At 40.1% G+C, this 18,514-nt stretch overlaps 1 protein-coding gene across 2 annotated transcripts in view; it reads right to left on the reverse strand.

Annotated features, from left to right (window-relative positions):
- cpt1ab (carnitine palmitoyltransferase 1Ab (liver)) overlaps positions 1 to 18,514 on the reverse strand; it is a 151,057-nt gene that overhangs the window by 21,155 nt on the left and 111,388 nt on the right. For both annotated transcript variants that reach the window (XM_028796018.2, XM_028796019.2), the window contains exons 10-12: positions 12,620 to 12,815; positions 9,507 to 9,695; positions 2,020 to 2,125 (exon numbers count right to left, since the gene is read on the reverse strand). In XM_028796018.2, coding sequence (XP_028651851.2) covers positions 2,020 to 2,125; positions 9,507 to 9,695; positions 12,620 to 12,815 — 491 coding nt within the window. The remainder of the gene's footprint in view (positions 1 to 2,019; positions 2,126 to 9,506; positions 9,696 to 12,619; positions 12,816 to 18,514) is intronic.

The raw sequence follows: 18,514 nt of genomic DNA on the forward strand, positions 1-18,514 counted from the left end.
AAAAAAAAAAGGTAATAGTACGTTCAGCCGTTTTAAAAGAAGACCAGCCGGACATGATAGCGAAGCACTTGTCTTCCTGTGCAACAAATTTCCATCCTCCTCACTAGAGACCAAAGTAAGCTGTTCATGCCCACATAGTTGGTTTTGTTTTGATTAGCTCCGTATTTATGTTAGAACTCACACAAGTGAAAAAAAAGTTATATTCGCCACAAGAAAAACAGTACCAGGAATATGCGATAAAATGATTATACCCAGATCCCTTTTGTCGTCACAAACATGCATCAGAAACACAGACAGCATGTTTTTGTATATCAAACATTTTGCTGCTTTATCGGTACATTTTTAAACTTTAGCTTCCTGGTGGTGTTCCATGCCCCATAGCCTCCATTGTAAAGCACAGCATATGTTTTTTAATTTATAGAAAACACTTTACTTTAGAACATAATTTCACATTGAAATTGTATATATACCATGGTTGTGAAGAAATAAACTTTAACTTAAAAAATACTGAACTTACCATTTAATTTTCCCTTGGGGACTAATAATGTATTATCTATCTATTGTTAGCAGTAGGGGGAGCCACTGAGCCTCCAAACTCCAGACACACAAGACCCAACACAACACTGGATCCAATAAACAGATTATTAATCCAACCAGCTTCAATAATACAATAAACATATTATAAATTAAAGTTAGTAAAAAGGTACAGCTTACTAAGAACTGCCGAACTACTCACTTTGTCTGGAGGATGCCACACATCTTTGTCTCCCAGCCAGCCTCACACATGTGATTGATTTGCACAGTGATCGTTCTGTATCACGTTTTCCACAACTTTTTGCATATTATTTAGTGCAATAAACTTAGAATATACAGTAATCATGGACCTAAAATGTATTTGTGAATTTCTGCATTTGTGGGGATCCTGGACCCATAAAACCAGCAAATCACCAAGGGATAACAACTGTACTATTATATACCATTTTTACAAATATCTGTAAAATTTAAATCCCCCTGTTGGTAACATCTGTTTCAGGTTACCTGGCATACAACTAGTCATTATGACTCTCCCACTTAGGGCTGGTTTATAATAATAATAATAATAATTCTTTGCATTTATATAGCACTTTTCTCACTACTCAAAGCATTTACCAATTGCAGGTTAAGGGCCTTGCTCAAGGGCCCAACAGAGCAGAGTCCCTTTTGGTAATTTACAGGATTTGAACCAGCAACCTTCCGATTGCCAGTGCAGATCTCTACCCTCAGAGCCACCACTCCGCCTTATGCTTCACGCCCAGAATGTGTACGCACACTCATCATGGCTGCTGCGCGTTCTCAGCATTCGTCAGCATCATTGTTTACTGTCAACATGTGGCAATAAGCCACAATGCCACTCCAACAGGATAAATCTGCGTGCGTCGATGTTTGATGAATGGTTCGATGCAGTGAGGCAAATCATCAAACTTACATGCTGACATAGGAATGTATTCGTGGTGCTTTTCTTCATCCATTTCTCGCCTAGGCAATACAAGCATTGCATATTTCCTATCATAATGATGCAATGCCATCTTTGGTGTCACTGTTGCCGTCCTTGTTTTTCTGCACCTTTGCAACAGCATCAGAATGCAAAGAATTTTTATCTTTAAGGATCTTTTTGATCTTTCTTCCCTCAACTCACATCACAGCAAAACCGAATGTTGTTTTCTCACCATGATGATTGCTCAAAGTGCCACCTGGTGGAATCCTCCAGATTTACTTAAAGTACACGTGCAAGTATAGACAGTACACTACTTGCATAGCAGCAGCACCCTCAGACACACAAGTTGCATAGCATTAAGTATATCCCCGACCTTACAGTTAACATTCATGGCCAATGTACACTCTCCGTTTCAAGCTTGCACCCTGATGCTTCACTGCTACTACCTGGGGACCTTATCTTCTTCACCCACACTGTTACAAATTGATATGTTTCTATGAGTTTTAGTTAAAATCTTAACCCACAATACGTAGCTGATACTGTACCTCCCATAGATGTCCCACAATAGGAGCATCAGCCCAGGAATGTTCTGCATTCAAGCCCATTGTGCCATTCTTATAAACAATGAAAGTGAAGGACTTGTCAAACCACCTGCAAGACAAAACACAAGACACAGAGTCACAAAAATCAGGTAAAATGACTACAACAATGTAAAAAAGTTCAGTCTTCTAAATTAATATTGTGAAATACCCAGAACTGGGAACATCAGAAATTATTCTTTTTAAATGGTATTTGTAGCAGTATGTATATTTAATAAATGAAAACAAACAAAAATGGCAATTTGAATTGTACCTATTAGGCAATGAGCCAGTATGGTGGGTTGCTCTTCAACCAAATCTCAGTCTTCATTACTTTCGCTACATATATTGTAGCTTTATATACATATACAGTGCCTTGCAAAAGTATTCAATCGCCTTGAAAGTCATCAGTCTTTACATTTCCATACACACACTCCTCCAGTAAGTATTTTTATTGACAACCCAACTGTTCTAACAGTTTACTTTTAAAGTCAAATATTTTGTCAAAAATATATTTCTAAAAAATTAAAACTAAAAATATGAGGTTTGTGTAAAATATTCAAACCCACCACATCGATATTTTGTAGGGCCTTGCATGGAAGATGCTTTTACCTTCTCAATTGATAGATTTCAGGTAAATGACTTAAGCTTAAAAGACTTGTTAAGCTGGACAGAAGTGAAGTGTATTCTGGGAAAGCTGAAAGGCAGTGCAGGACCTTACTTAGAATGTTATGTACACCCAGTCTGTTTGCAGCGCACTGCAGCTTTTGATTCCCACTGGAATCAGCCGTGAGCTTGTCTGATAACCTTGCTGTGCTTTGAGAAACTGTAAAAGTTTTAGCTGCTTTGCCAGCGGATGGTAAGTCAGGTTTGGGGAGGGAAGGGGGAGAGAGTTGGCTGATTTTCATTAGAACTTTTTTTCGGTAAAAAGTGTTTTCACACTCCTGGGCTGTTTGTTTTGTTCCAAATCATGGAGCGATTAGTTATTTTGTTTCAATCTCCAGTTTGTTCAGTTATGTTTCATACAGCAAACTTTCAAGTGAACCAGAAGTAACGATAAATGAGCAGTGCGTGTGTTGTGTACTTCTTTCATTGGGTAGAAACTTTTTAACAGGAATTTAAAAATCACAAAGGGTTCAACTGCTTATTTTTGCTCACGGCTGCATTTTTCATAATTATATGGTGTATTCAGTGTTGTACAAGTTCACACCTCACAAGAACTCACTCAAAGTTGAGTTCACACAAATTAAAATTAATAAATTCACATTCATAGTTCACCATTTCAATTTTGAACTAGTTCTTGTTCAGTTCATTTTGTGTTTTTCAAGGAGTGAGATGAAATGACCCATGAGTTTACTTTTTTCAATTTTGCATGCCTTATATTAGGCTATTACAATGTTCTTGAATAAAATTCAATAATCATGAAAACTTTTTTGTTTAAATACACTTTATTGAGTTATATCCAGCAACAAACACGTATAACCATATATGCTAATATCCATCCATCCATCCATTTCCCAACCTGCTGAATCCGAACACAGGGTCACGGGGGTCTGCTGGAGCCAATCCCAGCCAACACAGGGAACAAGGCAGGGAACCAATCCGGGGCAGGGTGCCAACCCACCGCAGGACACACACAAACACACCCACACACCAAGCACACACTAGGGCCAATTTAGGATCGCCAATCCACCTAACCTGCATGTCTTTGGACTGTGGGAGGAAACCGGAGCGCCCAGAGGAAACCCACGCAGACACGGGGAGAACATGCAAACTCCACGCAGGGAGGACCCGGGAAGCGAACCCGGGTCCCCAGGTCTCCCAACTGCGAGGCAGCAGCGCTACCCACTGCGCCACCGTGCCGCCCATGCTAATATCCTCCAAGTCAAAAAAGAAATTAAATAGATGCAAGTATACATATAAATTACTGCTCTATTTCCAACCATGTGACACAAATGGTGACTGTGGAACCAGCGTGTAGGTGAACTAACCTGTTATGCTGCCGGTCAAAATTCGCGTCACTTTTGCATGTCCAACAGGGAAAAAGTGGCCTCACGAAGTACAATGTTTTCCTAAAAGCGAAAGTGGAGCTTCACTGCGTGCTCGTATCACCAGGGTTGCAGCTTAAGCACAAGTAAGCAGACACAGACAGTGCCTACTGGATTTTACGTTATTTTTTCCCGATTACAAATAAATGGCAAAAAATTTGTACAAAATAAATATTTGTAAAAATCCACTATCCACTATGCCTTATTCGTATTCGGCTCCACCCCTACATTACAGGATAAGGCAAAACGTTTAATCTGGACCTAAACCAGATCCAGAATGTCACCTAAAACTGAACTAGCTCATGTTCAAGTTCTTCACTTGCAAATACATTACAATAAGTTCAACGTTATTAGAAAAATTAGCTTGTTCAGCGAACGTGTCTTTTGAACTAGTTCATGCACAACACTGGGTGTATCTAACAAACCCTGTTCTATGAGCAAAACACCTGTTATTGAAAAAATGAAAGACTACTTGAAAATTACGAGCTACCACACATGATACAAAACAGACAGGTTTCAAATAGGCGATTGCACAAAAAGAAAGCAGGCGCTGCCAAGGGAATGTGCTTCAGTTTTATGATGTCAGGTTGACTTTTATTTAACTGTATGATGGTGCATACTTACTCTCCAGCAGCTGCCATATGAATGTAACCTCATTTGAGTCTTAAATCACATGGCCACTGTCTTAACTCTTAGGAATATTTGTTAATGTTGGAATGCTTGATTAATATTTAGTACATACGTCAAAGTTGTTGTGCCTCACCTCCGTATCCGCATCACATCCAAAATCAATCTCATTGAGAGAACACCCCACCTGCCTGCGTCACTTTTGTGGTGTAACATTAAGGGGTTTGATTGTCGGTCTCCCAGAGTACTGCTATTCATATCTCACCACCTCTGTATGTGTTTTGATAGACCCGCACTAGAGATGGGGGCTCTGAGGCTGAATTAGGTGCTACCCACCCGGACCCCGTGATTATCAGAGGTGACTGTGTGCAGAGAGTGCAGACCTATAAATACCTGGGAGTGCAGCTAGATGATAAATTGGACTGGACTGCCAATACTGATGCTTTGTGCAAGAGAGGACAGAGCCGACTGTACTTCCTTAGAAGACTGGCGTCCTTCAACATCTGCAATAAGATGCTGCAGATGTTCTATCAGACGGTTGTGGTGAGTGCCCTCTTCTACGCGGTGGTGTGCTGGGGAGGCAGCATAAAGAAGAGGGACACGTCACGCCTGGACAAACTGGTAAGGAAGGCAGGCTCTATTGTGGGCACGGAGCTGGACAGTTTGACATCTGTGGCGGAGCGACGGGCACTGAGCAGGCTCCTGTCAATCATGGAGAATCTACTGCATCCACTGAACAGGATCATCTCCAGACAGAGGAGCAGCTTCAGCGACAGACTGCTGTCACCATCCTGCTCCACTGACAGACTGAGGAGATCGTTCCTCCCCCACACTATGTGACTCTTCAATTCCACTGGGGGGGGGGTTAAACGGTAACATTATACAATGTTATTGACTGTTATACCTGCCTCGCACTCTCCACCTTGAACTTTTTACTTTGCACTGTGTTTTTTATCATTCTTTAATTAATATTGTTTTTATCAGTGTGCTGCTGCAGGAGTATGTGAATTTTCCCTTGGGGATTAATAAAGTATATATCTATCTATCTATTGATAATTAATGATGAGATTTCTTTACGCAAATTGTGCTACTTTTGTACCTATGAACAAATTTACTTTTACCTTTTTAATTTTTTTAATGCTCTATGTTATCCCTTGAATCATTATGCTGTGAATTAGATTTCCTAATTACCAACAGCAGATGTTTACTACCACAGCACACACAATTTCACGTATAATACACAGTATTTAATGTGGTTCAGCCCCATTTTGGATCACATTCATACCTTAGGTTAACCACTCCAGGATTCACTGGGAACTGCACCAGGGCCACCCTATCCAAAGGGTCTCAGTCCAGTTGTTTTGGTCCACACCCAAGTGTGATCACCATGTTCACATCCTTACCTAAACAAACTGGACTTTCAAGGAAATCGCACCAGAGTTAAAAAAAAAAATGCACTAAGCAAACAAGGTATGAAAACACAGTAAGAGTCTCAGTTCAGTTTTTAGATTAGTTTTAGTTTAGTTGGTGCTTTGTTGCCAGAATGGAGTGTTTGGTTCAATTTCTGCCTTTCTGACACTTTAAGAGGAACCACGGACATTTAAATGGCATTTGCTATCTGCTTAGTTGCTGGACACTTTCCAAGGAGATCTGTCTCTGGCAAGAAATCTTTCTTTTCACTTTTCGATTAAGGACTGTCAAGGTACTGAGCCACCTGAGAACTATCATCTGGGACTGAATGAATCCATCCAGGTTGTATAATTCTTTGCATTGGTTATATTTGCTATTATTGGTTAAGATGGAAATAAATATAATTTTTTAGTAAAATCTTAAAACTGAAGGTCTTATTACTATTGTCCATTTCAGGTCTCGCTGCGGCCCCTTAAGTGCACAAAAAATGCTTTGACAATTCCAATATGGGTGGTAAACTGGGCTGAAGTAAAGGAGTTAAAATAAAAAACAGTCATAGTCAGCATGCGACCTCTCATTAGCGGTCTCTGTAGGTTGAATACACGTGGTGAGTCAGGTAAGAGGTTACAGATAACAGTTACATTGCTGCTTTTGGCATTTCTTCCTATCCTCTATTAAGAGATTATAGTAGTACCTTTGGTGCCAAGTGTATGTCACAGGCCATCTAAGAACACGATAAAACACGTCTCAAAAACAGCAGTAAGTCTGACCCAGCTTTGCACTGCTCAGAGCTGATCTTCTGAAGATCTTTCTGGATGGTAAGATTGTGCTACTGGACTGCAATATATAAAGACTGACACAGATTCTCAATGAGACTTAGATCAGAACTTTGGCTGAGTTATTGTAAGATTTTTTTTTTGTTTTAGTTCCACTCCACTGTTATGTTGATCTTATACTTGGGATCATGGTATCTTGCTAAAAGGTGAACCTTCTCCCAAGCCTCAGTTCTGTACAGTTCTCGTTCTGTATTTCTCTCTTTTTCATTCTTTCCATTCTTGCTTCCATCATAACAAGAGTCTGAGCGTCAGCATAAGAAAATCATCCCCACAGCATTATGTTGTCACCACCATACTTCACTGTAGGGGTGCTGTTTTTTGAGACAATGGACGGTTTAGGGTCTGAACCATACATAGTGCTCTAAAATTTGGCTGAAAGGCTCTATTTTGGTTTCAGTCTGATCACAAAATATTTCCCACATCCTAGCTGGGCCTACTCATGCATTGTTGCAAACTCCACATGTATATTTTTATGAATATTCCTGAGTAATGAGCTTTTTCTTTCAACCCTCCCAAGTAGGCCACTGCTATTGAGAACTCTAGATATTGTGGAGTTGCGTACATGTACCTCAGTTGCAGCAACTGACTTATGTAGATCCTTCAAGGTGATAGCTGGATTCTTTGTTGATTCCCTTACTTACCTACATCTTGTCCGACCACGTTTTGACAGAGAACCTTCTTTACAAAGTGATGGATCCACCTTTCAGTTCCTGATGATGGATCCAATTGTGCTGACTGGGACTTGACAAAAAGTGCATTCAACCCTGCTCCATATGAGACTATGTAGTGGTTACTAACACTTGCCCATCATCAAAAGCGCCTACAATGGGCACGCAAGTGTCAGAACTGGATTTTGGATCAGTGGAAGTAAGTCATCAATTCTGATGAATCCTATTTTCTGTCAATGACAGGGGTACATGCACATCATTTACCTGGAGAAGAGATTGCTCTGCACTGTGGGAACAAGAAAAGTTGGTGGAGGAAGTGTGATGCTTTGGGCAATGTCTCGCTGGGACACCCTGGGTCTGAGGATTCACATGGACATTAATTTGAAACGTAGCATTTACCTAAACATCTCTGCAGACCAGATAAGCCTCTTTATGACAACGGTATTCCTCAAAGGAAGTGGCATCTTTCAGCAGGATAATGCACCCTGCCACCCCACAAAAATTGTATAGGAATGGCTTGAGGAGCACAATGAAGATCTCAAGGTGTCCTCATTATTCTTGAGATCTCAATCCACTTGTGAATCTGTGTGATGTGTTGGAACAGCAAGTTCGATCACAGCTTCTCCACCTTGCAACTTACAGGAGTAGAAAATCTGTTGGTAACGTCTGGGTGCCAGATACCTCAGGGCACCTTTACAGGTCTTGTAAAGACCGTGCGTAGGCGGGTCTACAGGTGGTCAAAATGTTTTGGTTTATCAGTGTGGCATTTTATTTATATTTTATTATATAACATATATACATATAAGGTCATCTCATGATATTTTATGGGGGTGCTATTTTAATTTTTTATATTAATTATAATATTTTATTATTATATATATAATAATTTTAATTTTAACATATACTTATGTATTTTATATATATATATATATATATATATATATATATATATATATATATATATATATAAAGTTCACCTCATGAAATTTTAAGATTTTTTTTTCGTCCAGTTTGGCACTAAAGGCACTAAACCATAAAGCTGCTGGTTTAAATCCTGCCCCTGACTAAACTGACATGAACATTCATCCTGGATATGGGTGTCAGCCAAATGACAAATAGCAGATACTTTTATGAACCAATTTATTCTATTACAGGGAGGCCTATTTTGGCAGGATCAAGTACTAGGCAGTAATAAACCTTGGATGACATTACTGGTCATCAAATCTCACTCATAAAAAGCTAGCGTAGAGTCTCAATTGGCCTAATATGCACATTTTTAGGATTTGGAAGAAACCCCACGTGGACATGTTGAGAACATGCAAACTCCACACAGACTTCACTTGGCTTTGAACCCTCATCTCCAGAGCAGCAGTGCTAACAACTGTGCCCGATTCTTTACGTAATCTGGGATCTCGCTCTGCAGTGTTGTGGTATAGCATTACTCAATCAGTTGGAAAATAAAAAGTATTGCATTATAACAATGCTCAATCATGTTATTCAATTGAGTAATAGAAGGACATCTGTGGCTTCCGTATGTGCAACACCAGGCTGATTCACTCCCAACCCAACATTACTACACTCCATCCACCAACAGAGCAAATCAAGATAATGGCACCATTATCTCAGTTCTGGAATTTACTATATTGTGCTATGCCTAAGACCTTTGGGTTACAAATAAGCATACATTCATTTCATTGAACAAGGAAGGACACAGCGCCCTGCAGACAGGACGTCAAGCTGGCTCTGTTCCAGCTCAGCACTCCTACATGCGCCTGAACCACTTCATTTACCTAAGCTGCCTTTGTTCATAAAGCACAGTTAAGAGGAATAAGAACTGTTGTTTGTGTTTGCAAAAGAGGGCATACCTGTCATAGCATTTCCCATGAAGCAACGACTTGGCATACTGATCCAGGGAAGTGACAGGGTCATCCTTATTGTAGCCTTGCTCTGTGTCATCAAGGGTCATGAAGAATGCGGCCTTTTCCACTGCATCTAGAGACTGCTTGTTCTTTCCTTTGCTGAAATACTGCTGACGTGCGTTGGCCCAAGGCACTCTAAAGGACAAGGAGAATGAAGAGTTGCAGTTTTTAAGTTAGTTTCACTATCACAGACAGTAAATGAGCATTGTTTCAATCTAGCACATGAATTCTAGGAAAATGATAAATATATATACTGTACTGTATATCTAAATAACCACATTCCTCACTATCAGCTTTACTCAAAGATGTCATCTTTATGCTCAAACAGTACAGAAGTCTGCTAAGTGCAGGTAAAGACATGCACAATGCCATAGTAACTATTAAAAATCAGAATGTCACATCAAATCCACTCATGGTGGTCTGATGATTTTGAATGTTTTGATGTTACTCCTGAATTGATTATGAAAAATATTCCCCTTTGGAAGTAATTCCATTTTATAGTTATACAACATTGAATCACAGTAGATTTAATTTTGCTTTTTTGACATGAATCAACAGACAACAGAAAAATCAAAAAAAAAAAACAAAACAGTACGAGGAAAGTTCTAAGAAAGAATTTTTTTTACAATGTTTCTGTTTGGGGATCGTTGTGCAAACGTGCACATCTGAGCTGCGACCACAGATCTAACTGCTCTGTGGATGATTCATTCAGGCATTTCAAGGTCACTTCGTTGTAATGAAAGCATCTGCTGAATGTACTTCGTAGTAACGCGATTTCTATAGACTCGTGTCATATGGGGAAACTGTCGGGACCGTAACAATACTTTGTTGTAATACTCTCTCACCTCGGTCTCTCTCCTCTCTCTGCACCGCTGCAAAGCCCCGCCCGCCAAGCGTTCTGAAAAGTCTGAGTGAGTCTCCGTTGCCGGCAGTTCTCTCGCGGCCCGGCTGTCAGACGGCTGCGGCCCGGTAGTGGGTCGCGGACCGGTGGTTGGGGACCCCTGCTCTAAGGCACTGATAAAGTAAATCCAGATGAATGGCGACTAAATGGCGATTCACCTACCTAAGGACACGAATGGAAATCAAAGGGAAGTGCAGGTCTTTACTCAAAGAGTTGTGGGAATCTGGAAGTAACTACTGAGTCATGTAATTAAGACAAAAACCTTGACAAACTATAAGATGTTTCTGGATGATACACTGAGACAGCATGGCTATTAGTTAAACATACAGTATAAACTTGATGGACTGACTTGTCAGATTTCTAACATTCGTATATGATTTTCCACTCTCATCAGACAGAGGGTTCAGTCACTCCTGCAACCTCCTGGATTACCATTCTCTATTAGCCTATAGCAATATCTACTTCCTCTGCAGTGATGCCTTTGTGTGTTGCCCCTTTGGGACCCCTTAACTTCTTAGTGGCCTCCTGCTTCCACACTGACATGCCGAGTTGCTCTCTCTGGTAAAGTATGTCTCATTTTTTCTTCTGATGGTTTGTCACCATATGCCATTTTTGTGAGGTCTGAGCCACCAGCACTTTCTTGTCTGCCAGACACCCATTCCCATTACATTTCAAAGTAACATCAATTTTTAAATAGAAGCAACATAATAGCAGGCCTGTGTAAGAGCAGCAAATACATGGGACAAAAATGTCTGTGTTAATTGAACCTATGAAGCAAATCTCAGGTAGGCCGGGGGCAGCAGATGTCAGAAATTCAAACATCAACATTATAGCCAACAGCCACACCACCTGCACTTCAGAACAAGTCATCCACCTGGAGCTAAGCTAAGCAAATTTGGGCCCGGCCAGTACTTGGATAACAAACCACCTTTCTAAAGCTTGGGTTGCTGCCGGAAGAGGTGTTGATGAGGACAACAGGGGGGCACGTACGCTGTGGTCTGTGTGTGGATTACAATGCAGAGTACAGTGATGGGGACACTTTGCTGTAAAATTGAGGCCATCTTTCAGATTAAATGTAAAACCGAGGTCCTATCTCTCTGTGGTCATAAAAAGTTCCTGAGCATTCTTGGAGTAGTGTGTACCCCAATTTTCTGGCTAAATTGCCCACCATGACCTTGCCCATTCTGGCCCCCTAATCATCCCCTGTCTCTAATTGGCTAACTTCTCTCACCCCACCTAACAGCTCATGTGGGGTGAGCATACTGGTGCACGAATGGCTGCTATCACATCATCTAGATGAATGCTGCACATCAATGGTGGTTGAAGAGGTTCTCCTACTGTTTATTTAAAAGTGATTTGAGCAAAATAGAAAATGCACTATATAAATGTAACTATCTATCATCATTTTCATGGTGAAGGTGCCAGTAACAACATGCTGAGCTGCTCTGATGAGGCCTTACCATCTTCATCAACTTCCTCTAGCCCTTCTTGGGCATACCTAGACGGTGCTGGGCCTTTCAAAAGATTTAATTCCCACTGCATGTTGTATTGTCGGCCCTTGGTCCTTCACCTAGTAAGCCTTTACACGTCTTAACACAAAAACAAGAATCTTATATTGGAAAAGGGAAAGAGCTCAAATGGGAGAGGATATAGTAGTCCCTACTATAGGAGCAGAGTCTGAAATCCCTACTGGTTCCAAAGTCATAGAATATTCAACAAATTTAGAAGAGAACAATCATTTAGTCTAAGAAAGCTGAAGTCCTATTCTCCACCACACTACCTGGTAATTTAATCCATGTCTCTATGGTTCTCTGTGTAAATAAAAAGTTTCTAACGCTTGTGCAACGTCTGCCCTTAACATGTTTCCAACTGTGTCCCTGTGTTCTTGAGGGATCCATTGGACTAATTCTCTTCATGATTTTAGACACTGAAATCATGTCACCTCTTAATTTTCATTTACTTGAACTGAAAAGGCTCAGCTCCTTCAATCTGTTCTCAGCTCACACCTCTCAGTTGTTCTTCTCTGGACTGTTTCAAGTACTGCTTCATCTTTTTCGTTGCCCAAAGATCAAAACTGAACACGGTACTCCAGGTGAGGACTCACCAGTGTGTTATAAAGCTTAATCATTTAAACATGCACTGTGGTGGTCATATTTACCTGTCTCCTGCAGTCAGCGCTGCCAGTTTCAATTCCCCAAGCTGAGGCTCGGTGTTGTCATCCAGTATTCTCTGCATCTGCAGCTCGATGTCTCGGGGTTTGAGCAGCCTCCCGTCATGGTACATCCAGACTTTAAAGTAGCGTCCCTTGTGGTAAACCACAATGTGTTTGCTGTCTCTCATATGCTGAATGACATCTGCGTTTATGCCATTTTAAGCACAAAACAAAAAAAACCAAAGATGAGATTGAGTACAACTATGTCATGGAAGAACAAACAAGCCACTCTGCATACAATAAGCCTGAGACAATGCATTGCCGTCGGAATGTGGTGTGTGGCATTTTAGAATAAGCGTATGGATATTCAAAAAGGGAAAAGGGAATTATGAAATTTCACAAAAACTCGTGGGCAGCATGGTGGCGCAGTGGGTAGCGCTGCTGCCTCGCAGTTAGGAGACCCAAGTTCGCTTCCCAGATCCTCCCTGTGTGGAGTTTGCATGTTCTCCCTGTGTCTGCGTGGGTTTCCTCCGGGTGCTCCGGTTTCCTCCCACAGTCCAAAGACATGCAGGTTAGGTGCATTGGCGATTCTAAATTGTGTGTGTGTGTGCGTATGCCCAGGGTTTGTTTCCTGCCTTGCACCCTGTGTTGGCTGGGATTGGCTCCAGCAGACCCCCGTGACCCTGTAGTTAGGATATTGTGGGTTGGATAATGGATGGATGGACAAAAACTCGTTTCTAAAGAAATGTTCCTTCTTAGACAATTTTAGGCTGCAGTATTCAAGAGCAAAATGCCTTCTTAATCCAAAAAGGGGGTCAAATTCCCTTCAGATCATCTAAAACTGAAGCTTGAATATTAAATATTTTTCTAGAAGCTAATGCTCTAATAAAATGTAGCACTTCCATCAAAACTACATCCCTCACCATTATGGTCCATCTTCATTTCCCCTGAGCATGGGAAATCTCTAACAGGACCCACATCCAATATGTCACCAGCTAGCTGCTGTCACACACGTGCAATTGGGAGGTAGCTAAAGGGCCTGAAAAATAGTAGTACCACGCCAGACCGGGGGGGGGCAAGCTGCACTGTCTTTCTCTTTCAATCCTCTGCAGAACATCCACGGGAAATCCCGCTAGGTCCCGGTGCCACTGATGAGGTCACTTCTGGTTGTGGTGCTGATGGCGTCACTTCCTGTCCCGGCCTTTAAAGCCGACATATTTTCACTCTTACATCAGTTCTGTTTTGGACTCCAACCTGTGAAGAACTCGACCAAAATTACCCATTTGTAGCCAGGGCATCATATACGGGTTTGGATGCCCCAAACCTTTTTAATGACTGTGGACTGTTATTGTGACACTGCCTACAATAACTTCTCTGCTACTCTCGCCTCTACTGAGCTTTCCCAGCTAATTTCACTGATCTACAAATGAAACTTCATTCATTCTACTCATTTGCTGAGTGTGATCCAAATAGATGGCCAGCAGGGAGGCTTTCATTAATCTAACCTGCACATCTATGGGACATGGAGAGGGCTACCTGGAGAAAACTCACATAGACACAGATAGAACATGCTAACATCTGTGAAAGAATCAAGATTTGAATCCAATATCTTGCAACAATGAGGGAGTAGTGTTAATGTACCAAAACTTAACCAAAATAACTGGTCAAAAGTTTCGAAATTCTTTCTGTGTAGCCCTTCACTGTATTTTACACATAAAACAGATAATCTCCAAACAGAAGGCTTTACTTTGGTTTGGATGTTTAATTTAAGCACTAGAGAATAAATGAGCCATTGTGAAATTTCTTAATCACCAATTCACCAAATCACTAACATTTACAGTGCAACCTTTTTTTCTTATTATAGTGCTCACTAAATCCAAATTTTTCCTAGAGTACTGCAACTCAATTTGTATTTTAAATAGCACCTTGTCATTAGGAACATTACAAAGCATGCAGGAGTATATAACGTGGCATTCTCAAACTGTTAACGCCAATTCCAAGTCGTGGTGAAGACCAGTGCTTATCACAGTAACAGCGGTATCCAGACAGACACCAGCTCTGCACAAGACATCACAAATGCCCACTCATGCAAACTGTGAATTTGGATTTGCCAATTAACTCACTCATGCAAACTGTGAATTTGGATTTGCCAATTAACTCACTCATGCAAACTGTGAATTTGGATTTGCCAATTAACTCAACATACACATCTTTGGAGAGGGGATCTTGAGTATTTGGAGGAAAACCAACAAAGACACGGTGAGAATGTGCAACTGGTGTGGGATTCAAGTGCAGGATACTGGATTCATGAGGCAGCTGTGCTAACCATTATGCAACCATTCTGCCCACCGCAAGGACACAATTTAGAAATTTCAAATACGGGTAAACACTGTTCATAAAAAAAAAGGTTGCACTGTTTCACATGACACTGAGAACAGACAAAATAAAGAAAAGATGGTTGTCCAGGCTAGAAATTGACTGTTTCATGTTCAGGTTATTTGTAATAATGAATGCTTGATTTTCTTTTAGTCAAATGCACTTTTATGTTAAAACAGTCTATAAACTTTTTAATGAAATGGTTTAGTGTGAAAGTGCCTGTTTGTAATTATTTTCTGCTCTGACATGAAACAAAGTTTCCACCAAACAGAGAGTAAAAAATAAAAGGGAACTCCATATATATGACACTCTTCCTCAGAGCTCTGATCCAGAAAGTGCCTGTTCACAGCCAGATAGCTTAGTTTAATGTAAAATAAACACCTAAATTTAAACATTTTTCTAGTCATTTTCATATCTAAGTGTGAGAAGGAATCAGAGGTTTAAGTACGGGTTTGGTGAGCAGTAGGGTGCAGACTAATTCTAAAAGTCAAAGGTCCCAGGGTATGATACTCTCAGCATTTCTAAATGGGACAGCAAGCCTCTCAGAGGATTATGGCTTATGCTAAGCAAATTCAAGAAGTCAACTTACCTTTCACTGTTGCTTTTTTCACCAAACCCCACTATGATAACTCATTGCCATAAACCACTCCACAAGTAATAATAATAATACATTTTATTTATATAGCGCCTTTCCCATGATCAAGTAAACTCCTGTGCAGCTAAAAATCTGAGACCATAATGTTTGGAAAGTTTCAGGAAGGCCTAAGTAGCCCTAATAGCTTGGAAAGCTAAAAGAAACCTGATAGGCTGTGTAAAGGGGGTTCAAATAGTAACGAGACCCCCTTCACCATCTGCAGACTTTACTGTGTTGCAGATTTAAGTTTAAATGAATAAATTTGCTGTTTTTGTTCATCAGTCTAAACTCAATAACCCATAATAACAAAACGAAAACGTTTTCAGAAATATCTGCAAGTTTATTAAAAATTAAAAACTAAAATCTTTCATTCATGTACAGTGGGTATAGAAAATAATCACCCCCTTTGAAATATCCCCATCTTTTTTGCTTTACAGCCTTAAATGAAAACACACAAACCAATATTTTTTCCAACTTTACTTACTCAATGCAATCTATAACATCCAAGTAAGTAAAGCTGGGAAGAAATACTTTTTGTGTGTGTTTTCATTTAAGGCTGTAAAGCAAAATAAAATGGGAATATTTCGAAGAGGGGGATACTTTTCTATACCCACTGTAAGTACTTAGACCCTGTAGCACTCCAAATTGTGCTCAGGTTCATCCCATTTGCTTTAATGATCTTTGACTGGAGTCCACCTGTGGCAAACTGAACTGATTGGGCATCGTTTAGAAAGGTTGCACAATTCACACTGCATGTCAGAACAAAAACCAAGCCAGTATGTCCAAGGAGCTTTATGTAGATCTCTGTAATGAAATTATGGTGAGGCAAAAGCATTTGTAAAGCTTTGAGTGTTCCCAGAAGCATAGTGGCCTCAATACATGTGAAATGGAAGAAGTTTGGAACCATCAGGACTCTTTCTAGAGATGGCTATCTGGCCAAACTGAGTAACCGGGCACGAAGGGCCTTGAACAGGGAGCTGAAGAACCCAATGATCACTCTAACAGAGCTTCAGAAATCCTCTGTTGAGTTGGAAAAACCAACCATATCAGCTGTACTCCATTAATCAGGCACTTATGGTAAGAGTGGCTGGAAAGAAGCTAATCTTGAATAAAAGGTACACATCAGTTTAAAAGAGAGCATGAGGAGAAAGATTCTGAGAACTCCAAGCACTATGTCTGGTGAAGACCAGGCAAAGCTCATCACTTGCCTAATACAATCCCTATGGTGAAGCGTGGTGGTGGCAGCATCATGCCATTGAGATGATTCTCAGCAGCAGGGACAGGGAGAATGGTCAGAATTTGAGGGAAGGATAAATGTAGCCACTTACAGAGAGATCATTGAATAAAATCTGCTCCAGAGTTCACACAACCTTTGACTGGAGTGAGGGTTCACCTTTCAGCACAACAATGACATGAAGCCTACAGCCAAGACAACGCTTTGAGTGTTCTTGAGTAGCCCACACTTAAACTCCGTAGAACATCTGCGGACACACCTGAAGATGGCAGTTTACAGATGTTTCCCTTCCAATCTAAGACTCAAAGCTGAAATTGTTGCCATTGGGGCTTCTACAAAGCACTGAATTAAGGGTCTGGAAACTGACTGATATGACTGATAGGTTTCAGTTTTTGATTTTTTTAAAAATCGCAAACTTTTCTGAAAACATGTTTTCACTTTGTTATTATGGGCTAGAGAGTATAGATTGATGGGCAACAATTGGCAAATTTATGCATTTGCAATTAAATCAATTAAGTACTCAGAAATGGAAGGGGTCTAAATACTTTTTGAATCCACCATACTTGTCATTTTCTGCTGTGACCTCATACTGAAGTAGTTCCACCTGTGTGGTGTTGTTTCTCCTTTCTACCTATTATATAAAACTTCTCAGTTGTCTGTTATATTTCTTGGGCAGGGGGGGTCTAAGAACTTTGGATATTTAGGGAAGAGCTTGCCGTTCCCTTCAGAATGGTCATAACAAGTGTCTTACTTGACCCACAAAAACAAATGTCATGTGAAAAAACCAATAACAATGCATGTGTGTTGAGTACTGAGAAAAGCTCTATATAAATGTAATGAATTATTATTATTATTATAAGATTTATCAAATTAATGGCTTTGGTTCAACTTCGGTCACACACAACCATCAAAGATTCTCTAAAGTTCACTTTTACTCACACAGTTCTATGGTATTAGAACAGAAAAGTACATATAGCAGGTAAACCAATTAAGGAAAAAAATGGTAATCTTCCAGGTTGTCCTGGGAGCAGGATTAACCATTTAAGAGGTTGACATTTCACGGGGGCTAATAAACACACAGCCCTAAAAAAATCTGTTAAAGCGTGAATATACAACTAATATATTCAGCTTTTTATGCAGACCAGTACATGCTGAAAGCTGGGAGGATGAGCAGGATTAATATCTAGTCAAAAGCCAACACACTTTCTTAATATTTCAAAAAAAGGTAAAATATACAGTTAAATATTTAGCTTTCCTCACAATAAGACCAATTTTTTTTCCTGAAAAACCACCTGTCTTTATAAAATCAGATTTGCTCCCGTGTTGCAAATAATGGCAGAAATTAGAAACCACAGCACATTTTATGCCAATTATCCATCATCATGTTAATTGGCATTCCCTTTTTGCACATTCTTAATTGTTAAACATTGTGGGCCAATTCATTTAGAATCATTGATCAGCTTTGGGATGTGGAAGGACACCACACAGAAGTAAGGAGAATTGGCAGAATCCATAAAGGTGTTCTGTAATTCTTATCTACTATTTTCAATGTGTCATTTGTTCATTCTTATTCTTACTAATTTCTAATTTGTTTCAAATTTTTCTTGCAGCGTTCTGTTTAAAATTCTGTAAAGCACATTGAGCTATAAACTTTATA

This window comes from Erpetoichthys calabaricus, chromosome 2 (genome assembly GCF_900747795.2).
Source record: "Erpetoichthys calabaricus chromosome 2, fErpCal1.3, whole genome shotgun sequence".
NCBI classification, from domain to species: domain Eukaryota; kingdom Metazoa; phylum Chordata; class Cladistia; order Polypteriformes; family Polypteridae; genus Erpetoichthys; species Erpetoichthys calabaricus.